Here is a 17,177-nt window from a genome sequence, read left to right as displayed (position 1 = left end):
AGAACAAAGCATTTATAAGGAAATGTAGTTGAATTAAGTGAGGTGATGCTGAGGGAATTAGATTAGGAAACGAGACACCAAAAGTAGTGGTTGAAGTTTGCTATTTGGGCAGGAAAATAACTTGTGGTGGCTAAAGTAAAAAGTATATACAAAATAGACTGCAAAAGCAAGAAAAGCATTTCTAAAGCAGAGAAATTTGTGAACATTGAATATAGATTTAAATGTTAGGAAGTCTTTTCTGACGAAATTAGTCTGGAGGATTTCCATGTATTGGAAATGAAACATGGACGATAAACAGTTTAGACAAAGAGAGAATAGAAGCTTTCGAAATGTGGTGCTAGAGCAGAATGTTGAAGATTATGTGAATAGATGAAGTAACTAATGAGGAGGTACTGGACAGGATTGTGGAGAAAAGAAATTTTGGGGTCAGAATGACTAGAAGGGATTGGTTGATAGGAGATATTCTCCACCATCAAGGGTTCACCAGATTAGTAATGGACGAAAGTGTGGGGAGTAAAAATCGGGGGACCAAGATATTAATACAATAAGCAGTTTCAGAAGAAACTAGGATGCAGTAGTTATTCGGAGATGGCTCACCCAGGATAGAACAGTATGGAAGAACTGCACCAAATCAGTCTTCGGACTGAAGACTGCAGCAACAACAACACTTAAAATTTTATAATGCTTCCTACTAGATAATGAATTAGTGGAGAGAATATATATAAATACAAATGAGGACTAGTATATATTCGTCTCTATACAGTTGTTGCCCAACCCCACACGTATAACTGAAAACTTTTTGGTTACTTTTGAGCACACCAAAGTGTGGGAAAGCGCTATGTGGTGGTTGCAGTACGATACATCTTAGAATCCACGGGCGCGCAGAACTAATGGAGATACTCTAATCCCAGAATACGCCTACGATGGACAAACCATCTGCATGGTTTGGCTTATCGATATTCATTGACCATTAGGGTGTCATAAGACTGCAGTTTCAAACAATAAACATTATTTTTATTTGTTTGTCATTATTTATTTCATTTGACATGCTGTGTATGTGAAAGCAGCATGTATGTGACGTACCAATGTTTTAGTTTGTTAATAACTCAAGATGAATGAGAGTCCGAATGGCACTGTGTAATCGTGCAGTTATTCACATGCATGGTACCACATACTTAATGAAAACAAGCTACTTCTAGAGTTCTAGAAATAAATTATTTACTTTTGTTCTTAAGACACAAAAAATATTTTCTTTTTGGGAAATACAACGTTCGGTAAATGATTGACTTAAAATCGGAACTGAGGAAGGCTAGGAGTTTAGCTTTGGTAGCGAATTAACATATTGTTTGGTGTCCTAATAAGTTTGCAGAAATGTAATTTGCTTTCGAGAGAAGTTGAGTGGTTCGAAAATAATTAGATGTGGTTAAACAATATTTCCCGAACTTTTGAGATTTTTTTTCCGGTCGGCAAAAAATAAAAAAAAATTCCACGTGGCATACTATGTAGTTGTACGACAGCACTAAACTGACAACCATCGTGTGAACCTTACAAGTGGTTCTCTGATACTTTAAGTTGCCGTTCTATTCACAGCACGTCGTTAATTCTATACTTACGCTGACTATGAGTGGGACAGTGTGCTATGTTTTTATATTCCGTAAGATGCCCGCAGCCCAGGCAGTTTTTAGCAATAGCAGATTCGCCCGGCAGTTGTAAGCGTGTGTGCCCATACACCGGTACTCCACGGCCCTGATGGCCTGACAAGTGTGTGACATTCCACAACTGAAATCTCAGCCGTGGTAAAAATTGCTGTTTTGAAGAGCGCGCCGCAGCGCGTAGTGTGAAGCAGTCGCCCTCCATTTATGGCGGTGGCGCCGCTGTGGCAATCGCTGCTTTGGTGTCTCCCTCTGGTGGGAAAGGGGGAAAGGTTGCCTGTTCACGTGCATTTAAGGGGCGCCATGAGCTCGCCAGTCGTCCTCTACACCTCGCGCCGCCTTGAACCCCCTCACCCCCCGGTTACTCCTCTCCTCTCCCATCTCCGCCCCCTGCCACGTCTTCACTGTTGTGTCCGCCCTACCCTCCATCTCTACACCCTACATCGCCTTTCCCAAGGTGGCTTCTATCAACTCCCCCTCCCGGATGATGCCCTCTCTCCCTCCATTTATCCCTCCTATCATCTCTGATCCTCACTCCCCCTCCTTTCCTCTGTCCTTTTCCCAGGCTCCCTCTTCCCCCATTCCATCCTCTTTCTTCCCCACCTCCCCTCTCTTTGCCCCCTTCTCTCCCCTGAGTCCTTTTATTACATTTCCCTCCTCTGCCTCCTCTCATTCCCTCTCGTGTCTGCCCTTCTCCCCCTTTATTAGTCCTCTCCCTTCTTGGTTCCCCCCCCTTTTTCGTTTTTTTTCCTTCCTCCCTCCTTGTTCTTCCCCTTCCTCCAGGTCCTCCCCCATCTGCCTTTGGCTTTGGAGTGTCATCTTTGTGCTGCCACTTTCGTGCAGTGTTCTACATTGAGTGTTCTACAGTGAGTGTTGTACAGTGGGTGTTCCGTGTTGTGTTTTTTGGGAAGTATTGCGAACGGCCATCATACTGTCGCTGAGTGTGCCTTTTATCTCTTGCGAACAGAAACCAGACTGTCGCCGTGTTTTTTAATTGTGTGTGTGCTATGTTACTTGTCTGATTCCTGTGCCTTTTATTAACGTTACCAACCCCTTTTTGCTTTCTGTTTTAACTTTCCGCATTTTTCCGCCATTTTACACTTGACGTCACTGTTTTATCGCCTGTTTTTCTTGTTTCTTTTCTTCTTCCGTTTTTAAAAATAAAAGTCTGTAGGCTGTAGAGCAGCGTACTAACCTGCTGCCAGCCCGCTCCCCTTCGGGGGGAATTGAAAATCAATAAAGGAAAAAAAAAACTCGCCGGTCGGGCAGTATGGATCAGTCTCTCGTCCCCAGCATGCTAGTCTGTCTCTCGTCCGCATTTGTTAGGCAGTGTCTGTCTGTCGTTCGGATCAACCTTTAAAGCCGGAAAAATGAGAGTCTTTCCACTCCACCAGTAAGAGAACTTAGTCAGTGGTCGCCCGGTCGGGGCTTAGTTCCTGCATTTGAGTCTGCGCGTTAAGCCGCCAGTCTGCTCGAGTTTGCGGTCATTGGCGGTGGGATCGATCGGTTGGACGGTCCGTCTTGAGCGTCGGCGCATGTGAGGTCGCCACTTGAGTCCAGTGGGCCGTGCCATATAACGAGGGGTAGTGACTTCGCGGTCGACACGAGAGCAACAGGAGTCAACCCACGACATCAGTCTGGCCGGTGCAAGCTGCGACGCCGTGAGACGGGAGATCGGAGCGTCTTCCTGCGTCCGTTGAAGCGGCTGACAGTGGACGGTTCGGGAGAGCGAGTGGGGGGTGCTGCGCCAGGTCTTCTCGACAAATCGCAGTTTATTAGAAGTTAAGTGATTGGTGATGTGTTGTTTGATTTACTCTTGTTAAATTCTACTTGTTTTCTTGGTGAGATCACCAGCCGTTTGCTTTGGAGTCGTCCCACCATTGTTCTCCGTTTGCCCACCCGTGGGAAGGTGGTTGTTTATCAGTTGGGTGGTCCGTTTTTCCCTTGTGGAGTAGGGGCGGGTTAGAGCAACCTGCGGTTCGGGTTGTTCGGTAATCTCCCTATCAATCTACCGTACGTTAGTAGCTGCTTCTATCATGTTTGTCGGATTTTGTGTGTTAACGAATTTATTGCTTGGAGTGTAACGGCCTAATACCTGAAACATGTTTTGGTCTTTGGAAATTTTGATATTATTGCCTATGATCTTGAGAGGCGGTATCTGTGTACTGAAGAGCATCTTAACTATTGTTTGGCCAACCTTGTAGAATTTTATATAAGGTTGCATTTCATGAGCCTTTGTTTACATGTCCATTTTAGTATATAAAGTTGCCACACTTTCTCCGTAAGACTTTTCTTAGAAGTCAAAATCAAGTTGCACCTTCGGCGGGAAGGTTAATATTTTAATTGTTAGTGTTTTGAACCATTTCCATCCTTTCTACGGGGGGTGCATAGTTTGTGTGCTTGTGTAAATTGTTAATACTCTTAGTTTAAAGTTATCTGGTGTGTTGCAGATTTGCACCAGTGTAGTCTTTCAGAGGCTGTTGTGAGCGGTCGTAACTACGGCCGTGTCAAAAGGGAGCAGCAAGGTTCTCTGCCCGAAAGCTCATACAGACAAAACTTGTTTCTTTCTGCCTCTGAATAAATTGTAACTTTGATATTTAGAGGGTGCTTTCTGATTATAATTTTAAATCTCTTTCTTTTAAAAAATGTTTTAGGCACTATTAAAGTGAATAAAATTCCCATTTGTTAAAAGGAATTTGGTTATGATTTCATCAGTTACTCCCTGGCAACTACTTCCATGCTTACATAGTGTGATGAAATGTGTTAATGTTCTTGATGAATCGCTAGTAAATAAAATAAATTCTTAAGAATATTCTTTGAAAATTAATCACGGTTCACAATCATTACTGTAGAAACCTGCCTTGAGTAAATCGAAATATTCCTTTACAGTTGCATCGTGGCTAAGAAACACGCTTCCGCAGAATACAGCCAATCTGCTAGTAAATGCTACCTGTGGAGGGCAAAAAGGCCGTAGGCTTAGGTGCCACTTCGTTATTTGCATCACTCACTCGTCTCATGGTTGGTAGATAGCGCAACGAGCCTGTGTTTGTCTTCCACCGTGACCATTTTGGCGAAATCCAATAAAACAACACCAATCGCCGTTATTTAGTTTGTATTTTTACTTTCAGGCTACCAGTTTCGACGATACATTACGCCATCTTCAGGCCTGCTTCAATAGAGTAACTTTCGTGTTACAAGATACTTTAACCGGTCTCGTAACGATTTTATGGGCATGCGTGCTCCTTGGATACCTGTCAGCGCTGGGTGAAAGGTGATTTCGAGGTTGGTTAGCTCGGCTGATAATTTTCAGGGTCTAAGATGACATGGACCCCATGAACCAAGGCAGGAAATACCCCATCACGCTGAGCTGGATGGTGACAACTATCAGCATGAAGATACAAATCAAGACGGCTTCCCAATATGCTTCTAACCTTCCCGCTGAGCAACACACCAAGGAAGAGATGCAGCCGCCCTTCTTCGTCACCATCGTGAAGAGAATATTCAGGTAGACTGACTTCAGGTGTTCTAAACAGCAATTTAAAATCTCGCTTCCGACAAAATTATCGGATACATACAGAAAAGGAAAAAAAGAAAACGACACCTGTGCTTCAATGTTTCCGACTCCAAGGCGTTCATTTAAAAGCTTGCGACATTTTAATGAAGAGTAATTGTGTCATTTTTCTTGGTACTTTGATTATAATCGTCGTTATTCTCTCTGAACTGAATTTCGTACATAATTTCGAAGAGAGAATTGATACGAATAATCACAATGCTGAACACTTAAAAATCAGGGGTGCCCAACCCGCGGTCCGTAGGCCACATTCATAGCAAAGCAAGTACCGATGCAGCCCAAGGAGAGAGCATCCATCACACGACCGATAAAGAAAATCGTTTATGTAAAGTTACGATAAATTAATATTTTCAATGTGACTCTTCCACCAGACGATACTACCGTCTCTCTCTCTCTCTCTCTCTCTCTCTCTCTCTGTCTCTCTCTGTCTCTCTCTCTCTCTCTCTCTATCCCTCCCCTTCTTTTCCCTCGGCGGTTTGTTAGTACTGCCAAGTATATTACGTGCCCAAAAGTATTAGTCTTATTTCAATGTGGTATAAGTAATGTAAAAGTTGGGCACCCATGCTTAATATCCGTAGATGTCTACAGGACATTTGATGGAGACCACTACGCATTATTCGTACTGTGTGCTTTCCCGCAGTCAGTATTTTCTCCATTATGAACGAGTTACGTGCTCATACTACGGTGCTAGCAACGTGCTTTTACCTTCTTGAAGATGGCTATATGTTCTCGATATTTGAAACTGTTTTTGTGATTTCCACTCACTTTAGGGAACGGTCCCATGTACATTCTAAATTATTAGTACTTGCCCACGACATGATTCACAGACTTGATACGAGGAATTGCCATTAATTTAGAGATGTATTTTTGCTACCAGATAGTCAACGAGCATAAAAATCCATGCTAGTTACATGGGCATTCCTTCAGTTTAATTGTCTTCTTGATATTCTGGAATAGCACACAATGAAAATATTACCATTCGTATTTTTGTTATTGACGTACGTTTTCCAGTCAGCAGAGCCAAATTCCAGATTTTCATTTCAGCGATCGTTTATGGGTTCAGATGTAAGGTACAAAGAAAAGAACTCTTGTCGGCGGTAGTGCTTTTATTTACAGAAAAAACCTAACAGTGCAGCACAGCTAGCCTGCGAGCGCAGTTCAGCCGTGGTAGCCATGACCGTAAGCCAGGCCGTGTCCGTACGCCAGTCCGTGCGCTCCGAGCAGAGCGGGGGCGGCGAGGGCGGCGTGGGCGGCGGCGCCGTTGACGATGGCGTCGCGGGCCTGCGTCTGGGCGACGGCGGTCAGGTGGGCGGCTCTGGCGGCGGCCACGTCGTGGGTGTCGGCCAGGTAGCCGCCGGGTCCCACAGCCACTGGGGCGGGGCCGTAGGCGGCGTAGCCGGCGTGGACGGCGGGGGCGGCGACCACCGCGGGGGCGGCAACCACTGCGGGGGCGGCGACGAGCAGGCCGTGGGCGGCGCCCAGGTAGCCGGGCGTCGGGGCGGCGGCGGCGGCGGCCAGAATGGCGCTCACAATGACCTGAGTGGACGACAGTGCCGTCATTACATGGAAATAGATATTCCTACAATTTATTCAAGAACCATACGAGATGTGATCAAAAAATAACTGGATATTTTTTAATTTCTTGGGCTTTTTACGTACGATTTTCAATATTCTTTTTATCTTTTTGGTACACATGTTCGTGATGTATGTACTTCTTTTCATTTTCGGCTGTCTTGAAAATTTAGTTTACTATTCTCAATCGAAAAGGTTATACATGTTTTCGAGTGTTCAGCGAATTTTTACTTTGTAAAATTGATGGGTCGTAGAATTGGCCTTATATTTTGCTTGAGAAATGATATGAATTGCAGTACCGCATCCGAAATGTGGACTGTGGCTTTTAGTGATTCTGCTAAGAGTAAAACAAGGCTGTACGACTGGTATGAACGTCTCAAAGATGGTCGAGACACCACGGAAGGTGACGATAGTCCTCGAGTCCCTACCACACCAAAAAATGGTTCAAATGGCTCTGAGCACTATGGGACTTAACTTCTGAGGTCATCAGTCGCCTAGAACGTAGAACTAATTAAACCTAACTAACCCAAGCACATCACACACATCCATGCCCGAGGCAGGATTCGAACCTGCGACCGTAGCGGTCGCTCGGTTACAGACTGTAGCGCCTAGAGCCGCACGGCAACTCCGGCCGGCCCTACAACACCAATTAGTGTCGACATTGTGGAAGAAGTAATGAAAATGATTCTGGAAAATCACCTAATCATGATCAGAGAGGTTGCTGATGATGTTAGCACATCCTTTCGTTCACACCAAGCCATTTATCGGATCTTTGAGCGCGAAACGTGTATCTGCAAAGTTTCTTCCGAAATTGTTGAATGTTGACCAAAATCGACGTCGCCTAGTCATCGCTCTGGAATTGCTCATCCAGAACTTCTAAAGAATGTTATAACAGGCCCATTCGTCCCATTGGAAACCGCCTGAAGAACAAAAACCGAAATATATTATACAAGTTCAATCGCATATGGTGATTTTTCGCAACGTTTTCTCCGATTACATTGGGATAGTAGTGCATCATGAGTTCCTGCCTTCGTATGGTGAAGAAGGAATACGACGTGGAAGCTATGCACTATTTACGTGACGCGATCCGAAGAAAACGACCAGAACTGTGGCAAAACCACTCGCGGATATTGCATCACGATAATGCTCCTGCTCACGCCTCTCTGCTTGTTCGTGATTTTGCGGCAAAAACCAGAACCGCTACGTTGCCTCAACCACCTTACTCACCGGGCATGGCCCCTTGCGACTTCTTTCTATTCCCGAGGCGTCCGCAGTTCGTGGTCTAGTGGATAGCGATGCTGCCTCTGGACCACGGAGCCCCGGGTACGATTCCCGACCGGCTTGGGGATTTTCTCTGTCCGGGGACTGGCTGTTTGTGTTGTCCTCATTATCTCATGATCATTCGGGTAGTCGCGAGACTGAAAATGGAAATACTGGAACTTGTAGGGGCATTGATGACCACGATGTTCAGTGCCCGACAAATCATCATCATCTATTCCCGAGGACGTCGTTTTGCCACCACTGATAAGATAAGAACAGAACTGCTGAAGAAACCATAACGAAAACTAAGTTACAGACATTCTTCGAAAATTGGAAAAAGCGCTGGCGCAAGCGTATTATACACTCCTGGAAATGGAAAAAAGAACACATTGACACCGGTGTGTCAGACCCACCATACTTGTTCCGGACACTGCGAGAGGGCTGTACAAGCAATGATCACACGCACGGCACAGCGGACACACCAGGAACCGCGGTGTTGGCCGTCGAATGGCGCTAGCTGCGCAGCATTTGTGCACCGCCGCCGTCAGTGTCAGCCAGTTTGCCGTGGCATACGGAGCTCCATCGCAGTCTTTAATACTGGTAGCATGCCGCGACAGCGTGGACGTGAACCGTATGTGCAGTTGACGGACTTTGAGCGAGGGCGTATAGTGGGCATGCGGGAGGCCGGGTGGACGTACCGCCGAATTGCTCAACACGTGGGGCGTGAGGTCTCCACAGTACATCGATGTTGTCGCCAGTGGTCGGCGGAAGGTGCACGTGCCCGTCGACCTGGGACCGGACCGCAGCGACGCACGGATGAACGCCAAGACCGTAGGATCCTACGCAGTGCCGTAGGGGACCGCACCGCCACTTCCCAGCAAATTAGGGACACTGTTGCTCCTGGGGTATCGGCGAGGACCATTCGCAACCGTCTCCATGAAGCTGGGCTACGGTCCCGCACACCGTTAGGCCGTCTTCCGCTCACGCCCCAACATCGTGCAGCCCGCCTCCAGTGGTGTCGCGACAGGCGTGAATGGAGGGACGAATGGAGACGTGTCGTCTTCAGCGATGAGAGACGCTTCTGCCTTGGTGCCAATGATGGTCGTATGCGTGTTTGGCGCCGTGCAGGTGAGCGCCACAATCAGGACTGCATACGACCGAGGCACACAGGGCCAACACCCGGCATCATGGTGTGGGGAGCGATCTCCTACACTGGCCGTACACCACTGGTGATCGTCGAGGGGACACTGAATAGTGCACGGTACATCCAAAACGTTTTCGAACCCATCGTTCTACCATTCCTAGACCGGCAAGGGAACTTGCTGTTCCAACAGGACAATGCACGTCCGCATGTATCCCGTGCCACCCAACGTGCTCTAGAAGGTGTAAGTCAACTACCCTGGCCAGCAAGATCTCCGGATCTGTCCCCCATTGAGCATGTTTGGGACTGGATGAAGCGTCGTCTCACGCGGTCTGCACGTCCAGCACGAACGCTGGTCCAACTGAGGCGCCAGGTGGAAATGGCATGGCAAGCCGTTCCACAGGACTACATCCAGCATCTCTACGATCGTCTCCATGGGAGAATAGCAGCCTGCATTGCTGCGAAAGGTGGATATACACTGTACTAGTGCCGACATTGTGCATGCTCTGTTGCCTGTGTCTATGTGCCTGTGGTTCTGTCAGAGTGATCATGTGATGTATCTGACCCCAGGAATGTGTCAATAAAGTTTCCCCTTCCTGGGACAATGAATTCACGGTGTTCTTATTTCAATTTCCAGGAGTGTATATTAAGAGAGTTACTTCGAAGGAGACAAAGTTGATGAATAAATAAAGACTCTTTAACAACAAAATTAACGTTATTTTTTGATCATACCTCGTACTACACTAATAATTATTCACGCTCGTATTCACGAAATCTCTCAGTCACTATTTCATTATCAATATCTCTACAAATTTTTCATATATATCCCAAAAGCAAGAATACCCTTGAAACAGAACCATGACCCGAAGTAGAGATGGCATGGGAGATCCACTGTACTGGGACGCGCTCGTCCTAATTTTATTTTTTATTTTTGTTGTTCTCCATCGTTTCAAGTTTAAAGCTGGGAAAACTTTTTGTGTTACTTGTGTTCTTACGGGTGCTCCGTCGACTTGTTTCCGTTTCATGCAAAATATTTGTACGACCGACCCAGCCATTCTCTTCAGGTTCTGCGAGTTTTGCTGTTAACTGATCTCTCTGCCAGTCTGTTTGGAGTCCAGGTAGCGAGTACACATAACAGCACAGCACGCAGCACCTGAAGAGGACGATGGGGTCGTTCGTCAAAATGCTGTGCATGCAACGGAAACAACTCGACAAAACACTCAGAAGAACACCATTAATCAATGAAGCTGTTTTAACCGGATAGGCCAAGCCTATAGTGATTTCACCATATTTACCTCAGTCGTTGCCCTTACTTTCTTCCTACAGTATTGTTATATAAAATTTACTGCGGAGTTATTTACATTTTCATTTGTTATGTAGTATTATCATTACTAGCCCTGAATAGACTACGAACAGGCGTATCAAGATGCAGAGCAAACTTGGAAAAATGGGGCTACATCAGTGCAGACGATCCCTGCGAGTGTGGAGAACAGCAAGACCCACAACACCTACTGGTCTGCAGGAAACTAAACAACCCGTGTTCGACTCAAGACCTATTTGAAGCAAATGACAAGGCTATTCAAGCTGCAGTGTATTGGGCTTCACGTGGGATATGAAAATCGCTCTGTTTCGCATCCTTAGCGCTTATCATTATATGTTACATACTTTCCTATATTATTGTAGTTAATTTACCTTATAACCATGTATTATTGTATTATAAATGCTTCTCTTGCATTGTAATATAATTTTTTTTTATAAAATGGTGATGTCTTGGATACGATAAATAAAAATCATTACACATCTAGTTATCTACTTCTTCAAACATGGCTTTTCTTCTACTTTGCTGTAAAATTTTGCCGATTTGGAAAATTTCTTTCACATGTGTGCTGGAGACAGGTTCATTCTTCCTAGGGCTCAGTCCTTTGATGCACTTACCAATTCATCAACTCTCATGACGACGCCGGCCGCGGTGGTCTAGCGGTTCTGGCGCTGCAGTCCGGAACCGCGGGACTGCTACGGCGCGGGTTCGAATCCTGCCTCGGGCATGGGTGTGTGTGATGTCCTTAGGTTAGTTAGGTTTAAGTAGTTCTAAGTTCTAGGGGACTTATGACCTAAGATGTTGAGTCCCATAGTGCTGAGAGCCATTTGAACAATTTTTTTGAACTGTCATGACGCTACAAATCTTCAAATGGTTCAAATGGCTCTAAACACTATGGGACGTAACATCTGAGGTCATCTGTCCTCTAGACTCAGAACTACTTAAACCTAACTGACCTAAGGACACCACACACATCCATGCCCGAGTCAGGATTCGAACCTGCGACACTAGCAGCAGTGAGGTTCAGTACTGAAGCGCCTAGAACCGCTTGGCCACAGCGGCAGGCTACAGATCTTCACTTTGCCGTATTTTATAATACATATTCTTACGGAGAGGTCTTGCAGAAGTATCTCGAATTCCCATTAACGGGTAGAAAAATGCCGGCAATTGCTTTCTAGAGAGCAGATGAACGATTTCGTAAGACTCAGTTACTTTACAGCAGTTCCCAAAGTCGAGGTATTAGTCACGTTATCATGTGGGTGTGTCGCCTATGGGAGTCTTCTTGATGTCAATTTTGTGCCACCAGCGATCTAGCGAATGCCACAGCTACATTAGTGGACACATCAGTCTTTCAGGCAGTAACTTGACAGTTTGACATCTTTCATGGATGCAAGGCCTTTCGACGCCTATCTCGACAGTTCTGTATCTCATTGAGATTTTGTTGTCACAGGATTACATGGTGATCAGGTTACTGATATTTCCAAGACCGGACGTTGCACACACATCATGTGGCCGGATACAAAGCAGATGTGTCCCCCAAGCGGTTGAAAGTGTAGCCTTTGCGCCAGTTTCAGAAATCAAGCACTATGTGTCGTTCCGAATGCGATGTTGTGCATTTCTTCAGACTATGCCATGAGCCAGTCATCATCTGATGAGTATCTCACGGCCCTGCGCTCAGGTATAGCTACCTGAGAAGGACATACCTTTATTTATTCCTCACATAAACCGTCGAAATGATGTGGCAACGATTCTTATTTCTGAACACATCCAACAAGTCAACATCGTTTGTCTGACTTCTCTATACACAACTAATTGTCACTATTCGTGTTTCTTATAGTTCTGTCAGTAGACTCCTACGAAATCGCTTTCCTATTTTCCTATATACGTACTATAGATTCTTTTTCTATATATCTTCAACCTTGTCACGCCATATACTGATAAGAACAGCAGTCATGTATCACGCTTTTCAAGTATATATATATATTGATCTTTCTGAATGATATTTTTATATTTTATATCGGGTTTCGTCTGTGAACAGCCGTCCTCAGATCCGAATTGCATTGTTCGCACATGTAACGCGTTAGTTTCGATATTTTAAGCATATACCATTAGCAGTTTAAGATTATTAAAAGCATATAATAGGGAAATTCCCGTGACACATATATAACTACTCATACACGGATCAGAATAAATTGAAGATTGCGACGCATCTCGATAATGTGATTGTTGAAGTTTTCCCGGCGTAATCAGTATTTCATGTGGTTCGGGTCTGCAGTCGCATGAAGTAGTCACCTTGCAACGATTTCTCGGTTGACAACCTTTCAGCCATTTTATAGTGAGTGATCACCCACACACAAAGATGTAAAGGAGCTGTACAGGGCAAGAACACTCCTCCCATATGTGGGATACTTTGAGTCTAAACTAGACAGAATCCTAAAGAAAGACAACGTTTAAGCAAACTTTCGTCTACCTACAAACACCTGTGCTCGTCTCTGCTCTGTAAAGGATTACTTGGGTTTGGGTAAGGCTGGAATCAACAAACTACATTCCAAAGTGGCAAAACGTACATTACTCGGATTTCAAGCACAGTACAGGAACGATGCGTGGAGCGCGATAGCAACATTCGCTCTTGGCAGCTCAGTAGCTCAGCCAATGCTGAGTTTTGTATCTCCTGTGGGCACGAAAATCTTGGACGCGACCAAATCCTTCGGAGATTCAATTATCAAGGGCTTTAGGGAAATGCTTATGCCATAATATCTTATTAAGCGTGATGGCGGCTTTCAACGGAACAAGACATGGAACCCAATGAGTTCTTCAATATTTTCAGATAGACGAAACTTTACCCGCCTCCGAATTATTAGTTCCGTGGGGCTAATAATTCGGCAAAGGGCGTGAATGTCATATCTGCGTTAATCATGTGCCTGCGTGTCTGAAGTGGAGCAATGTTCGACAGAGGTCGCTGAACTCGTTAGAGAGCGGTCACGCGGCGGTAACCCAAGCGCATGCGCCTTCGCGCCGATTTTTCGGTATAAACCTAATGACGTACCACCTCCGACGTAAAAATCACCTGAAGCCAATTGAACTGTTGTCGATCGAGGTACCGCGGCAAAATGCCGAACTCATCCGGCTACGGCCGCTGTGGCCGAGCGGTTCTAGGCGCTTCACTCCGGAACAGCGATGCTGCTTCTGTCGTAGGTCCGAATCCTGCCTCGGGCATGGATGTGTGTGATGTCCTTAGGTTAGTTAGATTTAAGTAGTTCTAAGTCTAGGGGACTGATGACCTCAGATGTTAAGTCCCATAGTGCTCAGAGCCATTTGAACCATCCGGCAACCACTCCAAAACTTCATGGAATCTACATCTACATCTGCATATGTACTCCGCTAGTCACCAAGCGGTGTGTAGCGGAGGGTACAATTCGCGCCAAACTCATATTTCCCCCCCTCTGTTCCACTCGCGGATCGCGCGAGGGAAAAACGACTGTCCGAACGCCTCAGTACGACCTCTTATTTCCCTTATCTTTGAATGATGATCATTGCGCTATTTGAAAGTTGATGGTAATAATATATGCTCTACATCCTCGGTAAAGATAGGATTTCGGAATTTAGTGAGCGGCCCCTTCCGTTTAGCGCGTCGTCTATCTGCAAGTGTGTCCCACTTCAAACTTTCTATAAGATTTGTAACGCTCGCGCGATGGCTAAATGTACCAGTCACGAATCTTGCGGCTCTTCTTTGTACTTTCTCAATCTCTTTAATCAGACCCAACTGCTAAGGGTCCCATACAGACGAACAGTACTCCAAGACTGGACAAACTAACGTATCGTAAGCTATTTCCTTTGTTGAAGGACTGCATCGCTTCAGGATTCTACCAATAAACCGCAATCTAGAGTTCGCCTTACCCGTTATTTGCGTAATCTGATCATTCCATTTGAGATCGTTTCGAATAGTCAGACCCAGATACTTGACTGATGTTACCGCTTCCAAAGACTGATCATTAATTTTGTACTCATAAAATAACGCCGGTTGGAAGCCCACAGAACGTAAAGTAGGTCTTGCATGGCAGTTTTAAAAACACGAAACGCTCTGACTGTGCGGTTCAAGATTAGGCAACTGTTGGAAGATAAATGGTAAGTTATGTAACATAATGATGCTGATTATTAATATGAAGTGAACGAAAGTACTCCCACTTTTACGAGCGTATGAACTGGCGTAGCACTAGGCCACGCCCACAACACAGTAGCCCCGCCTTACTCACCAGAACCTTCATGGCTGTACGGTGGGCTGGTGGACTGTCGCGAGCTGACTAGCTGAGGACTGTGCCCGGGCGCCGCGTCCACCCCCATATATACGGCGGGCGGCGGTGAAAGGCCCAGCGTCCTTCCAGCCTATCGCAGGCCACGCCTGGAGGCACCGGCTGCACTTTCCTACCACTGGACAATAGTCGGCTGTGGCCGCGGCCTTCACTGAGGAGCATGTGGATGTGGAAATCCACGGGATTTGGACGCACACTCGTACTTAGATAGTTAATTGTTTACTCGTCCATAGATCATCTACAGAACGATATCAGATATGTCAAATTAAATTGGAAATGAGCAACTATTAAAAAAATTAACAAATTATGGAAACAGCATTTTATCTTATCAAAAGTACACTACTGGCCATTAAAATTGATACACCACGTAGATGTGCTACAGACGCGAAATTTAACCGCCAGGAAGAAGATGCTGTGATATGCAAATCATTAGCTTTTCAGAGCATTCGCACAAGGTTGGCGAAGGTAGCAACACCTACAACGTGTTGACATGAGGAAAGTTTACAACACAAACTTCAGTTGACTGGCGTTGCCTGGTGAAACGTTGTTGTGATGCCTCGTGTAAGGAGGCGAAATGTGTACCATTACTTTTGCGACTTTGATAAAGGTCGGATTGTTGCCTATCGCGATTGAGGTTTACCGTATCGTGACATTACTGCTCGCTTTGGTCGAGATCCTATGACTGTTGGCAGAATATGGAATCGGTGGGTTCAGGAAGGTAATACGGAACGCCGTGCTGGATCCCAAAGGCCTCATATCACTAGCAGTCGAGATGACAGGCATCTTATCCGCATGGCTGTAACGGATCGTGCAGCCACGTTTCGATTCCTGAGTCAACAGATGGGGACGTTTGCAAGACAACAACCATCTGCACGAACAGTTCGACTACGTTTGCAGCAAAATGGGCTATCAGCTCGGAGACCGTGGCTGCGGTTAAGCTTGACGCTGCATCAGAGAGAGGAGCGCCTGCGATGGTGTATTCAACGACGAACCTGGGTGCACGAATGGCAAAACGTCATTTATTCGGATGAATCCCGCTTCTGTTTACAGCATCATGATGGTCGCATCCGTGTTTGGCGACTTCGCGGTGAACGCACATTGGAAGCGTGTATTCGTCATCGCCATACTGGTGTATCACCCGGCGTGATGGTATGGGGTGCCATTGGTTGCACGTCTCGGGAGCCTCTTGTTCGCATTGACCGTACTTTGTACAGTGGACGTTACATTTCAGATGTGTTACGACCCGTGGCTCTACCCTTCATTCGATCCCTGCGAAACCCTACATTTCAGCAGGATAATGGACGACCGCATGTTGCAGGTCCTATACGGGCCTCTCTGGATACAGAAAATGTTCGACTGCTGCCTTGGTCAGCACATTCTCCAGATGTCTCACCAATTGAAAACGTCTGGTCAATGGTGGCCGAGGAACTGGCTCTTCACAAAACGCCAGTCACTACTCTTTATGAACTGTGGTATCGTGTTGAAGGTGCATGGGCAGCTCTGCCTGTATACTCCATCCAAGCTAGTTTTGTCTCAATGCCCAGGCGCATCAAGGCCGTTATTATGGCCAGATGTGGTTGTTCTGGGTACTGATTTCTCAGGATCTATGCACTCAAATTGCGTGAAAATGCAATCACATGTCAGTTCTAGTATAATATATTATTCCAATGAATACCCGTTTATCTCTGCATTTCGTCCTGATGTAGCAATTTTAATGGCCAGTAGTGTATTTCAGTACTATTCATTTGTATCAAATCACTCATCACTGGCCACACTACACACAGACACACACTACACTGCACCGCTCGGCGCAGCACACACACACACACACACACACACACACTCACACACACACACACAAATACACGCAGTTGGTTGGAATCAGTAACTTGACGATACTTCCGCCATTCTGCCGAGTTTACCGCACTGTCCCCTTTGTAACACTTCAGCCCAGTGCCCTTGACCTACTTGATTTCTCGAGTCTACCTTAATTTTTTGTAAACCTATGTACAGTATAAATGAATTTTGTTAGCAATTAGTATTTGTGCAAATGTCATGTTTGTCGATAGAAAAATTACGAATTCTATACATCGCACCACTATAGTAGACACGCTGACCATGTCACGGTTTTTTTGTATAAAGGAGAGAAATCTACTCTGTAGGAATCAGCATGGGTTTAAAAAAAGACGATCGTGTGAGACCCAGCTCACGCTATTCGTCCACGAGACTCAGAGGGCCATAGACACGGGTTCCCAGGTATATGCCGTGTTTCTTGACTCCCACAAGGCGTTTGATACAGTTGCTCACAGTCGTTTAATGAACAAAGTAAGAGCATATGGACTATCAGACCAAC

The 17,177-nt window shown here is 45.7% G+C and overlaps 1 protein-coding gene across 2 annotated transcripts in view; it reads right to left on the bottom strand.

Annotated features, from left to right (window-relative positions):
* Nucleotides 1-6,311: 6,311 nt before the first annotated feature.
* Nucleotides 6,312-17,177, bottom strand: part of LOC126177019 (cuticle protein 65-like) — an 81,967-nt gene continuing 71,101 nt past the window's right edge. The window contains exons 1-2 of one of the 2 annotated variants that reach the window (XM_049924249.1): nucleotides 14,768-14,830; nucleotides 6,312-6,759 (exon numbers count right to left, since the gene is read on the bottom strand). In XM_049924249.1, coding sequence (XP_049780206.1) covers nucleotides 6,382-6,759; nucleotides 14,768-14,779 — 390 coding nt within the window. In that variant the 5' untranslated portion in view covers nucleotides 14,780-14,830 and the 3' untranslated portion in view covers nucleotides 6,312-6,381. Of the gene's footprint in view, nucleotides 6,760-14,767; nucleotides 14,831-17,177 lie in introns of those variants that run through there. The other variant, XM_049924248.1, reaches the window with a different exon arrangement.

This window comes from Schistocerca cancellata, chromosome 3, assembly GCF_023864275.1.
Source record: "Schistocerca cancellata isolate TAMUIC-IGC-003103 chromosome 3, iqSchCanc2.1, whole genome shotgun sequence".
NCBI classification, from domain to species: Eukaryota; Metazoa; Arthropoda; class Insecta; order Orthoptera; family Acrididae; genus Schistocerca; species Schistocerca cancellata.
This window is presented reverse-complemented; position numbering and strand designations above follow the sequence as displayed.